The sequence below is a fragment of the Entelurus aequoreus genome, linkage group LG24 (assembly GCF_033978785.1).
Source record: "Entelurus aequoreus isolate RoL-2023_Sb linkage group LG24, RoL_Eaeq_v1.1, whole genome shotgun sequence".
Classification (NCBI taxonomy): domain Eukaryota; kingdom Metazoa; phylum Chordata; class Actinopteri; order Syngnathiformes; family Syngnathidae; genus Entelurus; species Entelurus aequoreus.
In genome coordinates, this window is record NC_084754.1 from 10,575,945 (window position 1) to 10,599,285 (window position 23,341).

General features: G+C 37.9%; 1 protein-coding gene across 2 annotated transcripts in view; it reads right to left on the reverse strand.

Moving 5' to 3' along the window:
* The window catches only part of tmtc2b (transmembrane O-mannosyltransferase targeting cadherins 2b), a 220,694-nt gene extending 208,425 nt beyond the window's left edge, over nt 1-12,269 (reverse strand). The window contains exons 1-2 of one of the 2 annotated variants that reach the window (XM_062036009.1): nt 11,881-12,269; nt 11,697-11,818 (exon numbers count right to left, since the gene is read on the reverse strand). In XM_062036009.1, the coding sequence (XP_061891993.1) occupies nt 11,697-11,779 (83 nt within the window). In that variant the 5' untranslated portion in view covers nt 11,780-11,818; nt 11,881-12,269. Of the gene's footprint in view, nt 1-11,696 lie in introns of both variants that reach the window. The other variant, XM_062036008.1, reaches the window with a different exon arrangement.
* Nucleotides 12,270-23,341: the final 11,072 nt, after the last annotated feature.

The following is a 23,341-nucleotide window of genomic DNA, read 5'->3' on the forward strand; positions in this document are numbered from 1 at the left end:
TGCCGATGAGTGGGTCTATTCAGGCCTATTTTCATACAAAAGGCGCACAGGATTTTAAGGCGCATTAAAGGGGTCATATTATGATTTTTTTTTTTCTACATTTAAAACACTTCCTTGTGGTCTACATAACATGTAATGGTGGTACTTTGGTCCAAATGTTGCATAGATTATGTTTTACAGACCATCTTCAAGTCGTCTTCTGACTGTCGCTTCAGGATGCGCCGAGCTAACTGTTTTAATGACACTCAGACTTTAACTAAATCAATAACTGAGCAGCATCCCTTCATTCATGGATCGCTAGTGCAAGGCCGGAAATGTGTCCCATGAAAAACCGTCCGACCGGAACTCTCTAATAACTAAAGTTCCATGGGTCAATTAATAAACCCAATACACAGGTAGTTTTTAGCGTTAGCGTAGTTTTTTTGTTTTTTTTCCAATAGTGAGTCTACTGACCTTACGCTACTTTATATTAGAAATGGCAACAGTGGAGGATGAACGCCCCATAACAAAAGATAATATGTCTGCTAATAGGTGCCATTTTGCATTTTCCTTATACACACACCATAATAAGAGCTGTATGTTGAAGCACAGTACGCCTGACTACGATAACAGGTTGACAGATTTTGAGCGCTGTGTGTAATGTTCTACATTTTCAATGGAACATTTCAACTTTTGGTGTTGTCTACTGGCGTCATCTTGCAGTCCACACGTATCTCTTATGTGTGACTGCCATCTACTGGTCACACTTACCATTACAACATGTACCAAATAAAATAGCTTTGAGGTCGGTAAGCACAACCAGAATTATTCCGTACATTAGGCGCACCGAGTTATAAGGCGCACTGTCGATTTTTTGCAATTTATTAATATTCAAGAATAATGTTCTGCGGAAACAGCACCATCATTTAGGACTAGGGGTGTGACAATACACTCAGCTCACAAGACAAAAAAGTACACCAAAAGTACAACATTACAAAAAATTACTTTTACGAAAAGTATAGACCTTTCTACTGTTCGCAAACAGTGACGACGCATTTTGGATTAGGAATAAGGAATGGGATTAGCAACACTATATCGGGAAAACTCAATGGATAAAGTAACTTTGGCGAACGGTAACCGACTTCCAGATCCGTTTGTCATCACTGAGTGGATGGAAGACGTAAGTAAGTGGCAAAATATTCAGTGGTCAGATAAATACACATATTTGGTGGAGAAACCAAGTGTATAACTGCAAATTAAATACAATAAAAACACTAAAGCACTCGTGTTGTATAAGGGAACTTGGACCAGTTTTAACCTAAATGCCAGTGTCCACTGCTGTGGACACTTGTATTTTACATATAGGGGTTATTTTTTTCTGAAATGTGTAACTCTTAACAAAATAAATAGACAAACAACCAATTTCTACTACAGAGAATGCAGGTTTTCAAAATAAATGTAATAGTGAAGGGAGAAGACCAACCCTGGTCTTTAGCTTTCTGGAAATGTGGTCCCTGGAACATTTTAGTTGAATATCCCTGATGTAGGATGTAAAAGAGTCTATAATGACAAAATACATGACCGGACAACATTCTTTGTTGTCTGTCTGAGTCATATGTGTGCCTTTTGAAACTTTGCATTAAAGATTGAAGCATGAGCTTTTAGCTGTTGGACCGTTGTATTTACAAATTCAGCTCGCTTGTAGACAGCGATGTATGAAATCTGCCGGAGGCTTTCTGAATCAACAACACGGAGGTCTGTGCAGTCTAGGCAAACAAAGCACATACCCTGTACAGTTGATCGACAGTTGTAATAGCCAATCAGATCACGAGTTGTTAACAGTAGCCCTTATAGGTTGCCACATATTGAAACAGTGAACGTGACTTTAACATCTCCTATGATTGGATACTCACTTGAGACTCACACAAGTGAGTATCCAATCAGCTGAAACCGGAAGCGCTGTGCACACTTGTAACAAGCCACACTGGCTAGTAGAGAAATCTTTTTTAACCCACGATTGCCAAAGGAGAGCAACAACATTGATTAGGTTGCAGATATATACTTGAAAAACCGTTTTCAAGAAGGACATTTCAAGAGATGCTGAATATTGTGAGGCAAGGTCATGTAATGTACCACAGAATTATTTTGAAAAAAATGGAACAAAACTGGATGTATGTTGGCAAGCAAATATTGGGCTGGAAAGTCCAATTTTTAACGTTTTCTGATAACTAAGGCCTTGTTCCCACTGCAAGTCCATTCCCATTTTTTTGCCCATGTGCGACCTGTATCTGATTTTTTTAATGTTCGTGTGAACACTGCAATTCCAAATTGTTCATTACCGACCCAGGGCTCTTTTGTATGTGGATATAAATCGTATATACATGTGATGCGTCCTCAATGTGAAGGCTACTGCGCTCACGTCGAATCCATCCGATATGAACGTCATCAAAAATCAATAAGCGACATAATTATTCACCAAAATAGAGGGTTTCAAAATAAATAGTTGACAAGGCAGAAAACAGGTGACAATAATAATTTAGGAACCTTCTTAATAATCAACGCGCAATAATTCGGTTCAGAAAATGTTGAGATTCCATCCATCCATTATCTACCGCTTTGATTGCACAAAATCCTTGAAATTGCCACAAATGTGCCAGTACCAAGACCGACTGGCGTGGAAGCCATGTTTACTAACGTAAATACAGCAGTGCGTGCGACGTCCTGATGTCATGTCCGCATGCGGGTCAGATTGCCTTCACATTAGAAATCACAATTTTTTGTAATGTGAACGACTACTAAAAAGATCAGATTTGACAAAAAAATCAGAATTGGACATCCGACCTTACGGTGTGAACGGGGCCTAAATGTTCAACATGACAATATTATATTTCTTCCATATGTTTATGCGTTAAGGTGTTAATTTTCACTGTGACCTATTGACTAAAACCAACCCAACAACTAATTGCTGGCTAATAAGTAGCGCTGACACTCAAGCCTGCTCATGAAAGAGATGGAGGAAACAACACTGCAGTGAAGCACAAGCTTAATTGCCTACTTTGAATGCATCACGGTAAATGTCTATTGGTCGTCTATTGAGGTTGTAGACAACACGTCACAGATTCCTGTGACATCCCTCATCAACCTACATTTGATATCATTGCTGCATGTGATCTGCATATGTCATTTCAGGCTTCTGATGTCTCCATCCTGGCAAACAAACAACGATATAAAATCTGACATAGCTCTTTTGCTTCCTCTCCATCCACATCAAACCGTCCTCTTTAAGCTACACAAGGGGAGAAAAACCACACAGGACCATCTGCAGGCAGTCGCTAGATGACGGAGCCTGAGGCCCTGAAGGCTTAGATGGATGGCAGACATCGAATAGTGAGGGAGGAGGGAGAGAGAGATGGAGGCAGGACAGTAATTACAGGGAGGAGAGAGAGAAATCCAGACCGGGAAAAATGAGGAGATGCTCAGACTGTTGGGTTGCCGCCCTTGGGCTCTCAACAGAACCACAGCGCTAACCAGTCCATCATTCAGGGTAGAGTTACAGACCACTGCCATGATACGAGGGGCCAAAGAAGGGGCAACGATGAGGCAGGCGAGCCTTGAGGGAATTTATCTATTCTAAGATGCATTGTGTCGCGGGAGATCTCGGAATCCGCAAATGTCAAAAAGCGATGCTTCAAAATGAACGGTGGTAGGTAACTCAGAGTTCACTGTACAAACAAAAAAGGCAATAGTTGATGTAATTGATTTTAAATCAATGACTCTTTGTACAAACAACACAGTCTTAGGTACAGTCAAAATTCGATAAATGCGGTCGTAAATAGGATTATTCTCGACAGCGCATTATATATATAACGTTTTCTACCCTTTTTTTTTTAAATAATACAATAAAATTATCCTGATTTATGCGGTGAAAACAGCGGGGGTTTGCAGTCTAACCAAAGCATAGTGATTTAAGTTTGTGAGTTCCTGTCTTGTTGACAGTGAACAGTAGCGTGACTCTGTCTTTAAAGTGTGTGGGTTGGGTCGATGCAGTGTTGATAGTTAATAATTTGTTAAAAAAACAACGCGGTTGACTCTGTTTAAAAAAAAAAGCGGGGGGAAATTCGGGGTCCATGGAACAACCGCATTTTATAGAACATTGCTTTATATCGGACCGTGTTGTATCAAACTGTATTAGCTGTATTTGCTATTCCCTAGTGAAAGCTATCATCCCAGCCTCTGTAATGAAGCCAATCCATTTTGTAGCGCTTGTCCCTCTCGGGGTAGCTGGGGTGCTGGAGTTTATCCTAGCTGCATTCAAGCGGAAGGCGGGGTACACCCTGGACAAGTCGCCATTCTGTAATGAAGCTTTAGGGTTAAAGCTCTACTTTTTTCAGTGGTTTTAAAGGCCTCTGCCAAGCAAGGCTGCATCCTTCAATTTGACCCGCAACCTTCACACATCCTCACATAGTCCAACCTCGCCACATCAAGCGTATACTTCACCGCATCTATCATTTATCAACAGTTTCTGACCTTGAACTGTAACTCGCTGAAACAAGAATGTGTGGCTAGGTAGACATATCCAATTCGAACGGCGCGGTTGGAATTAACACCTTTAACATCAGTGAAGCTTTGGAGCATTTTAAACAATGCAACTGAAGGTGTGTTCCATTTGTACTGGAAAGACGGAATTTCCAAGTTCACAGTTGGAATTACAACTGGAACGCCCCTAAAGTACGAACTTTCTCACCACGTCTGAGTTTGTTTCAAAGATGGCTGGTCTGAACGTAAACAATGATATCTGCTTCTATAAAATCTGTTATTAGCACCTCTGATTAGTTTTTGTCGCAGTAAATCAGCCATGTACAATGTATTGTTATACTTTTGAATATGGTAACGTCACTGTAGCGTTTAATTCATGTGATATTTACATTCTACATCGCTAGCAATAGCTTTTGTGTGTCCGTGATTGAAGGTTGCAGAAAGAGTGCATATTTTCCCATAAATTGTTTATATTCAGACAAAGCAACCTCAAAAATAGCTGTAGTGGATGTGGTCATCTTGATTTCCGACCTCGTAACTGGAAAGCTCCCAACTCCGCTGTGACGCCATTCCCAGCTGTGACTTGCAACTTCCAAGGTAAATGGAACGCAGCACAAGTCAATTATGTGCTGCAGCGTTTTACTCATGTTCAGGAGAATTTACATAAAAAGAAGCTGAACAGATTCTCAGTCTCCTACTGCAGTGTTTTTCAACCTTTTGTGAGCCAAGGCACATTTTTTGCGTTGAAAAAATCCGGAGGCACACCACCAGCAGAAATCATTAAAAAATGAAACTCAGTTGACAGTAAAAAGTCGGATTGTTGGATACGACTTTAAACCATAACCAAGCATGCATCACTATAGCTCTTGTCTCAAAGTAGGTGTACTGTCACCACCTGTCACATCACGCCGTGACTTATTTTGAGTTTTTTGCTGCTTTCCTGTGTGTAGTGTTTTAGTTGTTGTCTTGCACTCCTATTTTGGTGGCTTTTTTCTTTTTTTTTTTGGTATTTTCCTGTAGCAGTTTCATGTCTTCCTTTGAGCGATATTTTCCGCATTTACTTTGTTTTAGCAATCCAGAATATTTCAGTTGTTTTTATCCTTCTTTGTGGGGACATTGTTGATTGTCATGTCATGTTCGGATGTACATTGTGGACGCCGTTTTTGCTCCTCAGTAAGTCTTTGCTGTCCTCCAGCGTTCTGTTTTTGTTTACTTAGTAGCCAGTACAGTTTTAGTTTGGTTCTGCATAGCCTTCCCTAAGCTTCAATGCCCTTTCTTAGGGGCACTCCTTTTGTTTATTTTTGGTTTAAGCATTAGATACCTTTTTACCTGCACGCTGCCTCCCGCTGTTTCCGACATCTACAAAGCAATTAGCTACCGGCTGCCACCTACTGATATGGAAGAGTATTACACGGTTACTCTGCCGAGCTCTAGACAGCACCGACACTCAACAACAACAACCCATAATTTGCAGACTATAATTACTGTTGTGCAAAAAATATTTTTAACCCAAATAGGTCAAATTAGATAATCTCCCACAGCACACCAGACTGTATCTCACGGCACACTAGTGTGCCGCGGCACAGTGGTTGAAAAACACTGTCCTAATGTACACCGTCCATCACAATAACTGTAAATGCACATGTTTCAGGGCAGACTAAGCTAATTAGAAGAAGCAAGCAGTAGAAAATGGATGGATGGATGGATCCCCCACCTCATAATTCCCACCCACAACCAACTGCCACAAACAGATTCAATATGTTGACAGATCAAGGAGGTTCTTGTTCTGACACACAGAACACAGAGATCAGTTGTCTAGTGCCTACATTTACCAATCTGCCATTCAACCTTCACCACCTTGTTTTAATATACTTACCACTGTATCCTGAAATAAGTTTTTTGCTAGAATCCCTCCATTATTTCATTTTGAAAAAGGGCAATTAAATAACGGGGCAAGTTTGGGAAATTGTTTTATTCTTAGTGAACAGGCCTAAATGCACACTTAGTTGAGCTTCACTGCAAAATGATTCATCGGTGATTCAAATGCAGTATATCGGCACCTTCAGGAGACTGTTTTTTGTTCATTACTGTATGTACTTTTGACATAAAAAAAAAAAAAATTGTGCACTATAGAGTGCCTAAAAAGTCTGATGTGCTTTGTATTTACACTATCAAGTGACAACAATAAGTAGAGTACATGTGACAATGCAACCACAATAATATAGCACTCCAAAATGCATTATTCTCTTTGTAAAGGCAGACTTTTCCTATTGGCTTGTACTTGATTGTGCAGCTGGATTTAATATGGAATATGAAAGGTTTTTCCAAATCAATGTGTAACCACTAAAGCCGACTTTTAACAAAATAAATGTGTTTATGCAAAGCAGTCTACAATTCTATCTTGTCTGCAGGCTGTGGCCGTGCAGGTGAATATGTCATCCTTCACACGCGAGCCTCCTCCATTTGCGTTCCAAAATCCATCCATTCATCCATCCATTTTCTACTGCTTGACCCTTTTGGGGTCACAGGGGGTGCTGGAGCCTATCTCAGCTGCATTCGGGCGGTAGGCGGGGTATACCCTGGACAAGTCGCCACCTCATCGTAGGGTCAACACAGATAGACAGACAAAACTCACAGTTACACACTAGGGCTAATTTAATGTTGCTAAGAACATGCAAACTCCACACAGAAAAACCAAGGGATTGAACCCAGGACCTTGGTATTGTGAGGCACATGCACTAACCCCTGTTTCACCGTGCTGCCAGCGTTCCAAAATCATCCCGATCATTAACAAGTAACCGCGCTGCGGGGGTCTGGGATTGTTTTACTTTGACAAATGAGCTATCTATGGCCCAGCCGCCTCTCTCACCACCAATGCAGCCTTAGGGGACAGGAGACGGCTGCTAATTACGAGCCCGAGCCCAACACGTGCTGTTAAAAACAGAAAGTGCTGGTTGACGGAGGGCCTGCAAAGAACAACCTGTCAAACGTAAAGACACATCAAATAAAATATTGAAAAATCCTTGGCGGGGATTGCAGGGTTTGTGTGAGAAGCCCCGTGCTATGTTGGCCCACCATTCACGAGGCAATAAATAACATCTCTTCACAGACCAATCAGGGTTTGGCGTGCGGTTTTACACTAAAACTTGAAGGTTGTTGGCTCTCTGCAGCAGTCACCTCTAACCTATCTGATACCAACCCTTGACGGCTTTATGGACATGCAACATCTGTCTTAAAATAGGAGCGCCTGAGCCTCCTCTCGAGCCCAGATTGCAAACACAGCACTACACCAGCAGAATAACTTGCCTTAGGAAAAGGGTTTTTTTTTTTTTGCTTTTGCAGGAAGTGTTGTATATACAGAGCAGTTAGCAGGGTTGTAAAGGAATTACAGCGGTCGTATTTATATGGAAGGTGTTAATGTACTGTTTGTTTCACTAAACCGTATCCTCTGGCTGTGTTGAAACAGTCGCAGTACATATGTCAATGTGTACACTTACTGTACACTGCAGAGTTAGAGCGCATATAGACAGAATGTCAACGCAGCCTTGACTTTTTCTGTTTCACAAATACTTTTTTGTACATATTTTAATGTGACTCATTTGAAATTAAAGAATAGGGGGGGATATATTTCATATAAAAAATAAAGTACATGAACCTGCATAAAAAAAGGGGGCCCACTAAAAAAAACATACAGTATATAGTAGAACTGTAGAAATTAAGAAAATATACAAGAAAAAAATTCACAAAAATGAGAGGCTCCAATTTTAAATCCAGTTTTACACATTAAGAAATAGTTAAAGACATACAGTTTACAGCAGGGGTCACCAACGCGGTGCCCGCGGGCACCAGGTAGCCCGTAAGGACCAGATGAGTAGCCCGCTGGCCTGTTCTAAAAATAGCTCAAATAGCAGCACTTACCAGTGAGCTGCCTCTATTTTTTAAATTGTATTTATTTACTAGCAAGCTGGTCTCGCTTTGCTCGACATTTTTAATTCTAAGAGAGACAAAACTCAAATAGAATTTGAAAATCCAAGAAAATATTTTAAAGACTTGGTCTTCACTTGTGTAAATAAATTCATTCATTTTTTTACTTTGCTTCTTATAACTTTCAGAAAGACAATTTTAGAGAAAAAATACAACCTTAAAAATGATTTTAGGATTTTTAAACACATATACCTTTTTACCTTTTAAATTCCTTCCTCTTCTTTCCTGACAATTTAAATCAATGTTCAAGTAAATAATTTTTTTTTATTGTAAAGAATAATAAATACATTTTAATTTAATTCTTAATTTTAGCTTCTGTTTTTTTGACGAAGAAAATTTGTGAAATATTTCTTCAAACTTATTATGATTAAAATTCAAAAAAATCATTCTGCCAAATCTAGAAAATCTGTAGAATCAAATTTAAATCTTATTTCAAAGTCTTTTGAATTTCTTTTAAAGTTTTTGTTCTGGAAAATCTAGAAGAAATAATGATTTGTCTTTGTTAGAAATATAGCTTGGTCCATCCATCCATCCATCCATTTTCTACCGCTTATTCCCTTTGGGGTCGCGGGGGCGCTGGAGCCTATCTCAGCTACAATCGGGCGGAAGGCGAGGTACACCCTGGACAAGTCGCCACCTCATCGCTTGGTCCAATTTGTTATATATTCTAACAAAGTGCAGATTGTATTTTAACCTATTTAAAAAATGTCATCAACATTCTAAAATTAATCTTAATCAGGAAAAATTACTAATGATGTTCCATAAATTATTTTTTTTATTTTTTCAAAAAGATTCTAATTAGTTAGTTTTTCCTCTTCTTTTTTTCGGTTGAATTTTGAATTTTAAAGAGTCGAAATTGAAGATAAACTATGTTTCAAAATTTAATAGTCATTTTTTTCGTGTTTTCTCCTCTTTTAAACCGTTCAATTGAGTGTAAATATCATTAATTATTAATAATAACATAGAGTTAAAGGTAAATTGAGCAAATTGGCTATTTCTGGCAATTTATTTAAGTGTGTATCAAACTGGTAGCCCTTCGCATTAATCAGCACCCAAGAAGTAGCTCTTGGTTTTAAAAAGGTTGGTGACCCCTGGTTTACAGTGTTCGACAAAGATATGTAGTTAAACATCACATTTTGTCAAAGCATCTTCCTGTTGGAAAAGGTTGAGCAAACTGACTAGGAATGAGTACCAAATGTAATACTTTTACAGGCACTGAACAAATGATGTCAGTTCTACCGAGTACCGATCCACACAAAAGCAAATTGTGCCATATTTCGATATCGTTGCTCACAATGTCACTGACTAAACATTCAACAAATCAAACATTTGGTGAGGAAACAATCACTCAAGCATCAAACTGCCTCTAGGTAATATTGCAATTTACCTTGCCAACAAAGCAAGTATGTCTGATTAAAAAAATGCTTAAGTGTAAAGTAAGGCTCCACTTTTCCAAAAAGCACTGGCTTGATGGTAATTTACATTGGCTTTTCCATTTACATGCCAGTGATTTGCATTAGTGATTTTACATGGTGATTTCAACACCTCCGAAATTGGTAATGAAAACTACAACTAAGATGCACGTTACAATCAAACAGGTGGAGTGTAATAATTACAATACTTGGAGTATAAACACGTATGTCACAACATAAGACTAGAGTACTTCCTGGCTAGGTAACACACTTTGGTCTATACACAATTGCCATCTAACATCTTGGAATTGCAACTGTATGTAAAATCCACATATAATACTTGCAAATGAGATTCGGAATTATCATAAGAAAACAAGATATGTCAAATGGAAAGCACATCTGTCATAATCAGCTCATTTTTAAATGTTACATTAAAAAGTTTGATTTTTTAATTAAATAATTAAAATAGTTTAACACAGAAAATAACCAAAAATCGGGACCATTGAATTCCTAGGTACCGAGAATTGGTACTGTATTAGTTCAAATGTGAAAGGTACCCATCCTTACTTGTATGACAGCGCCTTTCTCAGATTCTTAGCTCCAACAATCGCTATTTCCCTGTAGACAGTGCCATTAAACCACTTTCAATTTAGGTTGCAATTAAAAAACTATTTCTCTAAAGTTAAAAGTATATACAATAAATCCACTATAGATCCAATAAATACATTCTAGTTAGTTGCAGCACCTTGTGATTGTGTAAGAGTTTTCTAGGTAGGAGTCTGCAATGTAAGCAGGGTGCATCTTAATATCCCCTCACTCTTTCCTGCACAGCTTCTGCCATACTTCGCAAGTCAAGGCTTAAATGTTTGCTGGTAAAAACAAACAAAGCATAACAAATATTTTGAAAAGAAGACGTAAATGAAAATAAAGTTTGAAAAAAATAAGAAAAAGAATAATAGAAAATGTTAAAATATATATATATATATTGTGATGAGGGTAATTGTTTTAACTGTACAGTGAATTAGTTTGTTTTTCACATTGTACACTACAACCTTGTATTTTAATTTTAATCGTGTGTGTGTAGGGACACAGGATACAGGAGGCGAACAAAGTAGTGGGATTGAATAAGCGCTGCTTCTTCCCTGTCAGACATCGAATTGTGAACTGCAAAGAAGCGCTTTCCATCAATGTAACCCCGTATGCATGTTCCAATAAAACAAAACAAAACTAATTAGGAATGCACATATGCCCACTTTCTACATCCCCTCAATATTTGCTTAAAATAACTCCAGGTTATTATCAAATCACTTTTAAAAAATCAAGGCTGCAAGAGCGACAACGAAGTCTCTGACCTACATCACAGTGTGCATGGGGAATAAAAGAGCCTGAGGCACTAACTAATATCCACTCAGCCATCAAATATCAAATGCTCCTATTTTTCCTTTAAAAAATGATGGTTTCCATTGAAGAGTGGCAACAGACTCTATTTTAAACAGATGCTTAAAAGTTCCTTCCAGCTGCACATTTTGAAATTGCAAGTGATTTTTTTTTGGTTTTGTTTCTCCAGAGATCAATTATTTCCACATAGTGTGGAAAACTCGGAATAACTTTGCAGGATAGTGGGGGTACCTGACCTCCTATTGACAATAATGACCTATTAGCTCCAATCACTGCTGTGTTGTACTATGCACTGTAAACCTATGGAGGTGTGAAAAGCCCCACGGTTGAGTGGAAAAGAGAAGATGCTGTGGCGTGAGTGTGAGTGGCGTGTGTCCACGCAAGTACCTGTCATCATAGCAGAAATCTGCACGCAGAGTGTTGACATACAGGACCAGAGCCACGGCGCTGCACAGCAATTCTGCCAACATTTCTCCACGTCTGGCACACACGCGTGATGTTGACCGCAACTAAAAATAAAAATAAAAAGGAGCGACAAAAGGCTGCAAAAATCCCCAAAATGCTGCCTTACAATCGCCGTCTTTGTCAGGATGTGTGAACACGTCCGAGTCCCCCCATCCTCGCTTCCAAGTGCACAAAGTGGACGTTTCCACGGGGTCGCGGCGTGTCTAACCCATGCTGGTTGAGAGGCGGAGAGCTTCTTTTTTTTTGTATCCGGCTGGAAGTTGGCCAAGTGAAGAAGAAGAAGAAGAAGAAGAGGAGGAAGAAGAAGAAAAAATCATACAAACGTTTAACGTGTGACGACGCTACGGTTATCACACGCCTTCCCTTCCGAGGGGGGATCGGCGCTCTGATGCTGCGCCGCCGCTGCTGGGTTGCAGCTAACCACAACTAGGCTAGAAACATCCACGGCAACGACTTCCGCAGGCGATTTCAGAATAAAAGAGGAATCACATTCGTGAAAAATATTGAAATGCATTTGAGAACATTGCGTTTATTCTTGAAAAGGTTTGTTCACAAGTGTTATTTGTTATTCAAAAAAATCAGCCGTTGACCAACTCAAGGCATTAAGTAGTAGTAGTAGTCATTTTATTCCAGGGATCCATATAACAGAAAAAGAAACCATACAACGATAAAAACCCAAATAAAATAAATACAAGCAGAAATAAAATGAAATAAAAATGTGCATAAAAATAAAATAAGCTAACATTTAAATGTTGAGTTGGAAAAATGTGCTCTTTTTTCACTTCATGAAATCATGTTCTTGTTGAGGATTTGCTCTTGATACTTTAAAAACTAAACGCCATTTCCGGTTTTTGTCCGTGCATTTACGGCAAAGTGATAATTCAAAATCATGTGGCGTGGTGAGCTACTACGCATGCGCACACATTTTGGCCTGTTCTCCACATTTCAGTTATGAAGACACATCAAAAATATGCTTTTTCACATAAATTCAAGGTACAACCTATCCTGTTTTCCCCATAAAGATTCATTTATGATGCATGTTCACTTTACTTTGTACACTTCTAAGCCTCTGTCCTTGCATCACTCTCAATTATCGTGCAGTATTCTTGATACATTTGCTTTTGTCATGGTGCGCCTATTACCTTTTAACTATTTATGGAATAACTATTACATATTACATTATTTTTACCGCAGAGATTTCAGATCCCTGACTTCACAAATTATTTTTTTTAATTATGCATTGTTTAAAAAAAAAAGAAAACTCTAAAATAAGATTAACAAAATATTTATATTGAGTTTATCACTGTTAATTGGTTCTGGGCCTGACCATGGTAAATTAATTTTCACAAAGTAGGGATTATTAATTCATAAATGTAATATTTTTTATAGCTAGAGCATTAAAAAAAAACAGTTTTCGATCTTCTAAATATGATTTTCAACATTTAGCACTTTTACAGTCGCTTAACTAAAATATAGTAGACATAATAGAAAAAAAGATGTGTGTGGATATATATATATATATATATATATATATATATATATATATATATATATATATATATATATATATATATATATATATATATATATATATATATTTATTTTTTTATTTATTTTTTTATTTAATTTAATTTTATTTTATTTTTTAAATGTATTTATTTTTTTATTTTTTTAAGATAGCACCACTGTTTGTATCGCAGCTGAATTCTTGCAGAAGCTTTGTGCTCTTGTGTTCTTGATGTTCCCTCTTTGTTTTTATGTGTTTTTTGCCTTTTAGATCGGGCCCCTTCGGGACTGCGCAACAAGGTGTTGCATTTTTGTGGCCTCTTTGCTGCTTTTTTGGTGCTTTATTGTAAACTTTTTTATCGGCCATGGGGAGTCTTGACCATGTCTGCACGGGAGACCAGTTCCTGGCTCTCTGCTACACCGGAGTCCACATGGAGAAACCGGAGGAGATGCGGAGGAAGAGACGCTGGCATGGACAAGCTTCACGGAGCCCTGGTTGAACGAGCATGTATCAGACACTTCGGTCTCTCTGGACGGGATTCTCGATCATCCGCGCAGACTGGAATTTGGCCAGGAGCTAGTGGGCAGCCTTGGACAGGGTCGGCTCTCTTGGTTGCTTTGTCGGGTCGTACCTGTTTCTGGCCTTGCTGCCCCGGTGGGGTGGAGCACTGCAGAGGCCACTGCAGTGGACAGGATGTCAGTGTTTTTGTTTTGTTCTGCTTTGTTTTGTTGTTTGTCTCTGTATGCTAAAATCGTATGTGTGCAACATGTATTATTTATTGCTCTGTTTTTTGTTTGTTTTTCATTGTGTTTCACTTGTGTAGCTGTAAGTAGAAATAACTCTTCTAAAGTGGCAACTGGTTGCATCAGGTCTGTGCTCTTTAATGTCTATTATGTTCTTTAATGTTTCCATCTTGTTTACATACCAAGATGGTACTGCGGTTGACTGTTTCTTTGTTTCTTGCATTAAACAAAGAGATCACAGTCCTTGTGTGTAACATACTTGGCCAATGAATCTGATTCTGATCCGGATTTTGATTCTAAATCTGATTTTGTACTGACTGGTCACCCAGTGGCCAATACTACCGTAGTATTGATATTTGCTAATTTAGTTATTTTATAAAATGCTTAAATTAGGCCAGAAATAACATAGAAAGGGCTTTAAAAAAATGCAATAGCATGAAGCCGCAAACATCAAAACACAATGTGGTGACTATAATCAAGGATCAAGTACTGATTGAAAAGAACTACAACAAATTCTAAAAATCTAGGTTTTTGTGCATGTAGCGAGCTGGGTATGGGTATTGGCAATGCTTGGGCTGAAAACAAATATGTCAAAGTGGAGTCAGAAATGTTAAAAATAAATAAATAAATAAATGTTGGCATGGAAGTTCAATAATACTATTGCTTGAATCAAATTAAAAATATCTAAGACTACTGCATCCTCTATCAAAAACAACTAGTTCCACCTGGATAGCGGCAAAGCTAGCTTCAAACATTTCACTCAACACAGATGTCATAACGTCGTCAAAGCTCAGAAGCATTTATACACAGCACCAACATTTTGGAACAAGAAGAGGTAACAGAAGACAAACATAATACATCTTTGTTTCAGCATAAGAGAAAGTTATGTATATAGGTTTTATCATTGCATCTCATTGCCCATAACTGAGGTGTGTTCAAGGACTCTCGATTAAAGTTATAAACCTGTGTCACCAGCTTTTAAAGACGGGGAGGCTTGAACCCCGGGAGAAGCACTACCGTATTTTTCGGACTATAAGTCGCAGTTTTTTTCATAGTTTGGCCGGGCGTGCGACTTATACTCAGTAGCGACTTTTGTGTGAAATTATTAACACATTACTGTAAAATATCAAATAATATTATTTAGCTCATTCACGTAAGAGACTAGACGTATAAGATTTCATGGGATTTAGCGATTAGGAGTGACAGATTGTTTGGTAAACGTATAGCATGTTCTATATGTTATAGTTATTTGAATGACTCTTACCATAATATGTTACGTTAACATACCAGGCACATTCTCAGTTGGTTATTTATGCGTCATATAACGTACACTTTTTCAGCCTGTTGTTCACTATTCTTTATTTATTTTATTTTAAATTGCCTTTCAAATGTCTATTCTTGGTGTTGGGTTTTATCAAATACATTTCCCCAAAAAATGCGATTTATACTCCGGAGCGACTTATACTCCGAAAAATACGGTAATAATGGATCATCTGTTGAACAGGCTGTTAATTCCCTGCAGAAAGCTTTTGTCGCTGTGCAGAATTCGCTTATTGACGTAAAACTGGTTCTCAATGCTGACAAGACAAAACTTGTGCTGTTTTCCAAACAAAGAAAGGTGCCTCAAACTCCCCCGGTAGTGTCCACTCTTGAAGGGAATGTCATAGAAGTGGTGGATTAATATAAATACCTTGGTGTTTTAATTGATGACTTTCTCACTTTTAAACCTTTTATTGATAAACTGGTGAAAAAACTTAAACTTAAATTGGGTGTTTTTCTTCCGTAGCATGAGATGTTTTTCTTTTGGTGTGCAAAAGTGCCTTGTCTCTGCCACATTTTATCTGTGCTAGATTATAATGATCTTTTTTATATGAATGCTACACATTCCTGTCTTCAGATGGTGGACTGTGTTTACCATGCTTCTTTGAGGTTCATCACAAACTGTAGAGCCATGACACACCACTGTGACTTGTACTCTCGGGTGGGATGGCCTTCTCTGTCCACTAGGAGACCGTGTCATTGGTATAATTTATTTACAAGGCTCTTCTGGGACTATTGCCCGATTAGATTTGTGCAGGGGTGGGTCAACAAGGCCAGCAAGGCCTTCTCTGCTGGCCTAACATAACCAGAAACCATGATCATAATTAAAGAAAAGTAATTTTTTGTTTACTTTCCCTAAATATCTAAAAGTATTCATATTCTCTTCAAGTCATATTATGCTCCTTCTTGTTTTTAGGTTAGAGTTTGTATCCAATCAGAATTCAGCTAGCTTATGTTGCCATGCTGTACCAAATCTGCCCGGGGCCTTCAGAATCAACAATGCGGACGTCTGTGCACAGTAAGTGAACAGCCACATACAGTTGATAGACAATTGCGATAGCCAATCGGATCACGAGTTGTTGTCAGTAAGACCTTCTAGATGGCCTCACGTTAACGAGACTGTGATTGGATACTCACTTGTCACTCCAAAGTGAGTATCCGATCACAAGTTGCAATTTAGCAGGAAGCAGGAAGTGTTGTGCCGTAGCAGAGAAATCACCGATACTCACTTTTTTAACCCACAAAGAAGGAGAACAAAACGTTGATTAGGTGGCAGATATATATTTGCAAGGCCATTTTCAAGAAGGATATTTAAAGAGAAACTACATCTTGTAAGGACGATGTCGGCTCAGCTATCCCAGCCTTGACTTTATCACCCCTGGTTTAGACAATGTAAACCAATGTTAGTGTATTTTGTCATCTGATATACATGATTTAAACTTCAACCTATTAAATGATGATATTATTATTTATTATGATGTCATGTTAACATGTCAAAAATCATGATCTTTAACAACTTTTAACAACTTGATGTCATTAAAGATGGAGATTATTTCGACTGGCCAATTTTTTTTACTGGATATACGCTCCCCAGTTTATTGTTGTTGTTATCCACATCTGTGGTCCTCTCCAAGGTTTCTCATTGTCCCATTGGGTTAAGTTTTTCCTTGCCCTGATGTGGGATCTGAACCGAGGGTGTCGTTGTGGCTTGTGCCGCCCTTTGAGACACTTGTGATTTAGGGCTATATAAATAAACATTGATTGATTGATTGATGAAATGGCCGCCACTTGAATCAACCGACTGCGAGCGGTACCGCTGGCTTACACAGCGTCGAATGGGTCTTACAAATTGTGAGTTCAAATATTTTGTTTCTTAATTTTTTCACGTAATATGTTTTTTGCAATTTAAATTTTGACAGTACCATATAAGATATGTTTTAATTGCTGATGTGGGTTTATTGATTTTTAAATGCACCAGAAAATAACCCGTTTTGTACACTGTTAGGGTGATTCAGAAGTGCGTAAATGTGTTTCTGTATAGTATTTCTCCAGCAATGGTCATATGGTGACATAAATTATGGTATTTTGAGAGGTAATCATTGAAGTCGGACATCACTGAAACGCTCGGCCCGCCACTGCATTTGTACATTAATTACACAGAGAAGTACGGACTCTTATGCTCTGAGATCCAACGATCAGCTGTTGCTTTCCGTCCATTTTGCTTGCACTGAGCTGGGGAAAAAGCTTTTGTCTATGCAGCTCCTTGTGCTTGGAACATGTTACAAAGAGACTAGAAGTGGACAGAATTGTTATCCTTAAATGCTTTTAAATCTAAGGTGAGAGCATTTGACGGAGTTCAGTTAGCTGTACCTGTTTTATTTGATGTCCACCCTGTCATTTTAATGTGTAATGTGAATTTTATGTGTAACTTTGCTGTCTCTTGGCCAGGACTCCTTTGAAAAACATTCTTTTAATCTCGATGGGATTTTTTCCTGGTTAAATAAATGTCAATTAAAATAAAAATATAATATAATAACAATTGTGTTTTATTATGATTCATAATATCCACCAATGATAATAACACATGAATAAGATATTAATATATTTACACTCTGAAGTAAAGGAAAACTTGACACATTTATAATCATATACTAAGTGATTAATGACTTGTTATATAATTATTTACAATCATTTTCTGGCCCCATGTTTAAAAACTTTTTTTTTTAATAACAAAATTATTTAGGGGGGGTTATCTAGATATAGTCTACATATGTAAATCCTATCTTTAAAATATCACAAACCTAATTGAGGTATTTACATGTGTTTCAAAACTCATGCAATAGTTAGTATTTTAGTGCATGTAAACATACAGTGTGTGTACATGGGAGGATGCCGTTGATCCGGTTGGATGGGCGAGGCCCTTCAGTAGTCGTGTGTATGGGGGCCGAGAATTTGGTGCTGTACCTCTAACTGGAAAAAGGCTATTGAAGCAAAGGTTTGATGTAAAAAAAAAACAAATAAATAAAAAAAGAGACAACACAAGCACACCAAACAGAAACGAACAAAACAATGATAAATATACTTTACTCCAGGGGTGTAAAACGTAAGGCCCGCGGGCCGGAACAGGCTCGCGAACAGGTTTTATCCGGCCCGCGGGATGAGTTTGCTAAGTATAAAAATGAGCCGAAATTTTTGAATGACAGAAACTGCTGTTCTAAATGTGTTCACTAGATGTCGCAATAGCAATTCTTTGTATCTACGTAGATTATGCTACATATATATAAAAAAGAAATAAACCACATGACGTTAGTACATCAGTCGAGGAAAATGAGCAAACTTCATAAATAACATTCCGCAATTAGATTTTTATATTATTTTTTTTAATCTTGATAGAATTAACACCAATGAGTTGACTGATGAACATTATCACATAATTTATTCAGAAAGTATAAATAACGACAAATAAAGGTAGAATACTATTAAAAAAAAAAACATTATGATTTGAACATTTTCAAAATGTGCTTGTTTTATTTTTTAACAAAGAAAACAATCTGAAGTTTGTCTTTTTTTTTAAATATTTTTTTTATGAAATCAACATAGAAAAAACCCACGATACACTTTCAACTAGTGCATCAAGCCAAAAATAAAACCTCCCTCCCCCATTCACACTCATACACACCCACTCACACAAAAGGGGTTGTTTCTTTCTGCTACCAATATTCTGGTTCCCACAACATGGACAACACTTCTGCAAGGGTAACAGTCCCTGAATCACACTTGATTGTATGTGCTGCTGGTCCACTAACATTTTCATTTAATTACTATTTTCTTTTATGTAATTATTTTTATATTGTTTTACTTTCTTTTTTATCCAAGAAAATATTTATTTATCCTATCTAAAAAAAAAAAAAAAAGAACCTTATCTTCACCAGACCAGGTTGTAAATGAAATTAGATTTGTTTAAAGGGTTTTTAAAACCAGGTCCAGTCCAGATAATGTCCAAGTCGGATTCAGCAACACACACCTTCATTCATGTACACTGAAAAAAAATAGAAAAATTTGGGAACACAACAGATTGCATATAATTTATAAACAAAATTACATTTTCAAAAAAACAAATCTGAAGTTGTCTTTATTTTTAGGTTATCGGGCCGTGATTTCACCAGTCCGGCCCACTTGGGAGTAAATGTTCCTCCATGTGGCCCCAGATCTAAAATGAGTTTGACACCCCTGCTTTACTTAAAAGACAAAACTAAAGAAAATGTAACTCACCAAAAGTCAAAACCAGAAATAATTCATACGTAAAAACATTTTTTTATTGGCAAATGTTCCACAAATTATAAAAAGAGTTTAGAGACAATCAAAAAAGAAAGAAGGAAAACTGAGAAGCTAAAAGTGTATGTTCAACCTCTAAAGCAAATATTAGCGAACATTCAAAATCTGCTGCTTATTGATTTTGTCTTTTTTCAATAGAGACAGGCCCGGCCCTAACCAATCTGGCGCCCTAGGCAAGATTTTAGGTGGCGCCCCCCCACATCGGCAGTGAAGTGTATATACTCACAAGAAACCGAATAGCTTTGTCTTTGACCTTTTTTTTTTACTTAAAGAAAGCAAATTAACAATCAGAATAGTTAACAAGATAAAAACAACTATGGATAAATAAATGAATACAAAAAAAAAAAATGAATATATGAAATACAATATTTTTTACATACATAAACACAAAATAAAACGTGTCAACAAGTTGCATAAAATAAATTAAAAATACAATATAAATAAGGCACTGCACAAAACAAGATATCAAACCAGTATGACTTTAACAACTATATTACAAAAAAAGGGGATCCTACAGAGTTCTCTATTTGTGCTTTTTAATATTGCATTAACTATAATGACTTACAAATTACTGTACACCAGGGAGTACTGTAATTACCTAACGTTACATTATTATTTTCCATAACAATGTAGCCCCCTCCAAAATATTAACCCGACGTTAAAACAGAACTAGCTATTTATTGATTAGCAATTGCCGAATCATGTAACATTAGCTTAATGCTAAAAAGCCAGGTTACTATCACATTCTGTAACAGACAAATAATTTCATGTAGGCTAACGTTACCTACCTGCTACCTCTGTCTTTTTCTCGTTTCTCCTCCTCTTCTTTTCTCTTTTTTTTCCCCTGGGCACCTGACAGTTTTGGCCGTTTTGACATCTTGTGTTGATTTTTTGATATGGTGACGTCCAAAAAGAGTCATGATACCGTAATAGTACCAACTTATTTTTTTTTTTTTCTCCAACATTTGTGGCACTGGCGTGGCGCCCCCTGATGGACGGCGCCCTTAGCATTTGCCCATACGGCCTATGCCACGGGCCGGCCCTGAATAGAGAGGACTCATTAGTGAAGGAATTTGTCTTTAAACTTTGTATTTCAGGCAAAGTCCATCCATCTGTCCAGCCATCCATCTTCTTCCGCTTGTTTAGGACCAGATCATAGACACAACATAGGATTGAGGAAAGTCTATAGATCATGCACACCAACTACTACTATATAAATTATGTGTTTTCTGTTGGGATAGAATAAAATGTCATTTATTAAGTGTTTGCTTTCATGGGACCATAGTAACCAAACATTTTTAAGCGCTCTCAGTGCCACACAAGGGAAAAATCTACCAACATGAAAAAGATATGCATGAGTTGGCAAATAGGAGGAGAAAAAAAAAGGCAGAGGGATTCAGTTTGCATGCGAGAGGAAGACCTCCCTGAATGTCTTTGGACCGTGGATGGTTTGAAGGAATTATAGGGACACTGCATTGGCAGAACAGTAATTGCTGGTTCAGGATAACGCCAGAGGAGGAAAATCACATCCTTGTGGAAAAGATGAAGCCTGAACGTGAGAGTGGTAAAACAGAAAAGTGGTGCTTAAAGCTGGCTCTGACATTAGCCAGAGCCAAGAAGCTTAATCCATATGCAAGGATTCAGGGAGGGAATACAAGGAAATTGATAATATAACCAGTTTATGATAAGAGAATACTTTCATTACATTATTTTAACATTTCTGAAATACAAGTACTACTATTATTTTATTTAAAGCTTAATTATTATGATGTATTTCTAAAGTATTATTTTTTATCATCTTTAAATATATTTTTTTCTACAAAATGTATGTTGCTAAATTTAGAGGTCTTGCAATATACTTGACATTTTCAGTTTGTTTTTTTCATGAATACATTTGTGTCAGAAAGCTGTAGCAAATATAAGACAGTATTTTTATTTTTTGTAAATGTCTGAAAAGTACCCACTGCTCCTGAGCATAGGTGAAAGTAGGAACGTAGATTGACTGAGAGCTTTGCCTTCCGGCTCAGCTGCCTCTCTGCCACAATGGACCGATGCAGATGCCGCACTGACACCTGTCAATCTCACAATCCATTTTTCCCTCACTCTTGAACAAGGCCCCGAGGTAATTGAACTCATCCGCCCTTACCCTCCACCCTTTTCCGGGTAAGAACCACGGACCCAGTGAACTGCGTCTGGGTGAGGGAAACTAATGTCCATGTTTGCATCTCATCATAAGGAAAAGGGTGGCTTGTGCAGCCCTTTGAGACACTTGTGATTTAGGGCTATATAAATAAACATTGATTGATTGAAGGGTCTTTTGAGCTGTGTATTGTCTGGTCCTTCAAATTAAAATCAACGGTGAAAAATAATTAAACAAAAGCAAAAATTACCAATGGACTCTCGGGGTTTGTAAATAATATATAATATATTTGAACAACAAGAAAACAAACTAGGGCTTTCAATTTGTGATGATCTGTTGCCCGGATCATGTTTTGTTTTAGATTAAAGGCCTACTGAAATGAATTTTTTTAAATTTAAACGGGGATAGCAGATCCATTCAATGTGTCATACTTGATCATTTCGGGATATTGCCATATTTTTGCTGAAAGGATTTAGTAGAGAACATCGACGATAAAGTTCGCAACTTTTGGTCGCTGATAGAAAAAGCCTTGCCTGTACCGGAAGTAGCGTGACGTCACAAGTTGAAAGGCTCCTCACATTTCCCCATTGTTTACATCAGCAGCGAGAGCGATTCGGACCGAGAAAGCGACGATTACCCCATTAATTTGAGCCAGGATGAAAGATTCGTGGATGAGGAACGTCAGAGTGAAGGACTAGAGTGCAGTGCAGGACGTATCTTTTTTCGCTCTGACCGTAACTTAGGTACAAGCTGGCTCATTGGATTCCACACTCTCTCCTTTTTCTATTGTGGATCACGTATTTGTATTTTAAACCACCTCGGATACTATATCCTCTTGAAAATGAGAGTCGAGAACGCAAAATGGACATTCACAGTGACTTTTATCTCCACGACAATACATCGGCGAAGCACTTTAGCTACGGAGCTAACGTGATAGCATCGGGCTTAACTGCAGATAGAAACAAAAGAAATAAACCCCTGACTGGAAGGATAGACAGAAAATCAAAAATACTATTAAACTGTGGACATGTAACTACACGGTTAATGCTTTCCAGCCTGGTGAAGCTTAACAATGCTGTTGCTAACGACGCCATTGAAGCTAACTTAGCAACGGGACCTCAGAGGGCTATGCTAAAAACATTAGCTATCCACCTATGCCAGCCAGCCCTCATCTGCTCATCAACACCCGTGCTCACCTGCGTTCCAGCGATCGACGGAGCGACGAAGGACTTCACCCGATCATAGATGCGGTCGGCGGCTAGCGTCGGATAGCGGGCCTGCTATCCAAGTCAAAGTCCTCCTGGTTGTGTTGCTGTAGTCCGCCGCTAATACACCGATCCCACCTAAAGCTTTCTTCTTTGCAGTCTTTATTGTTCATTAAAAAAATTGCAATAGATTCACCAACACACATGTCCAGAATACTGTGGAATTTTGAGATGAAAACAGAGCTTTTTGTATTGGATTCAATGGTGTCCGAATACTTCCGTTTCAACGATTGACATCACGCGCATACGTCATCATA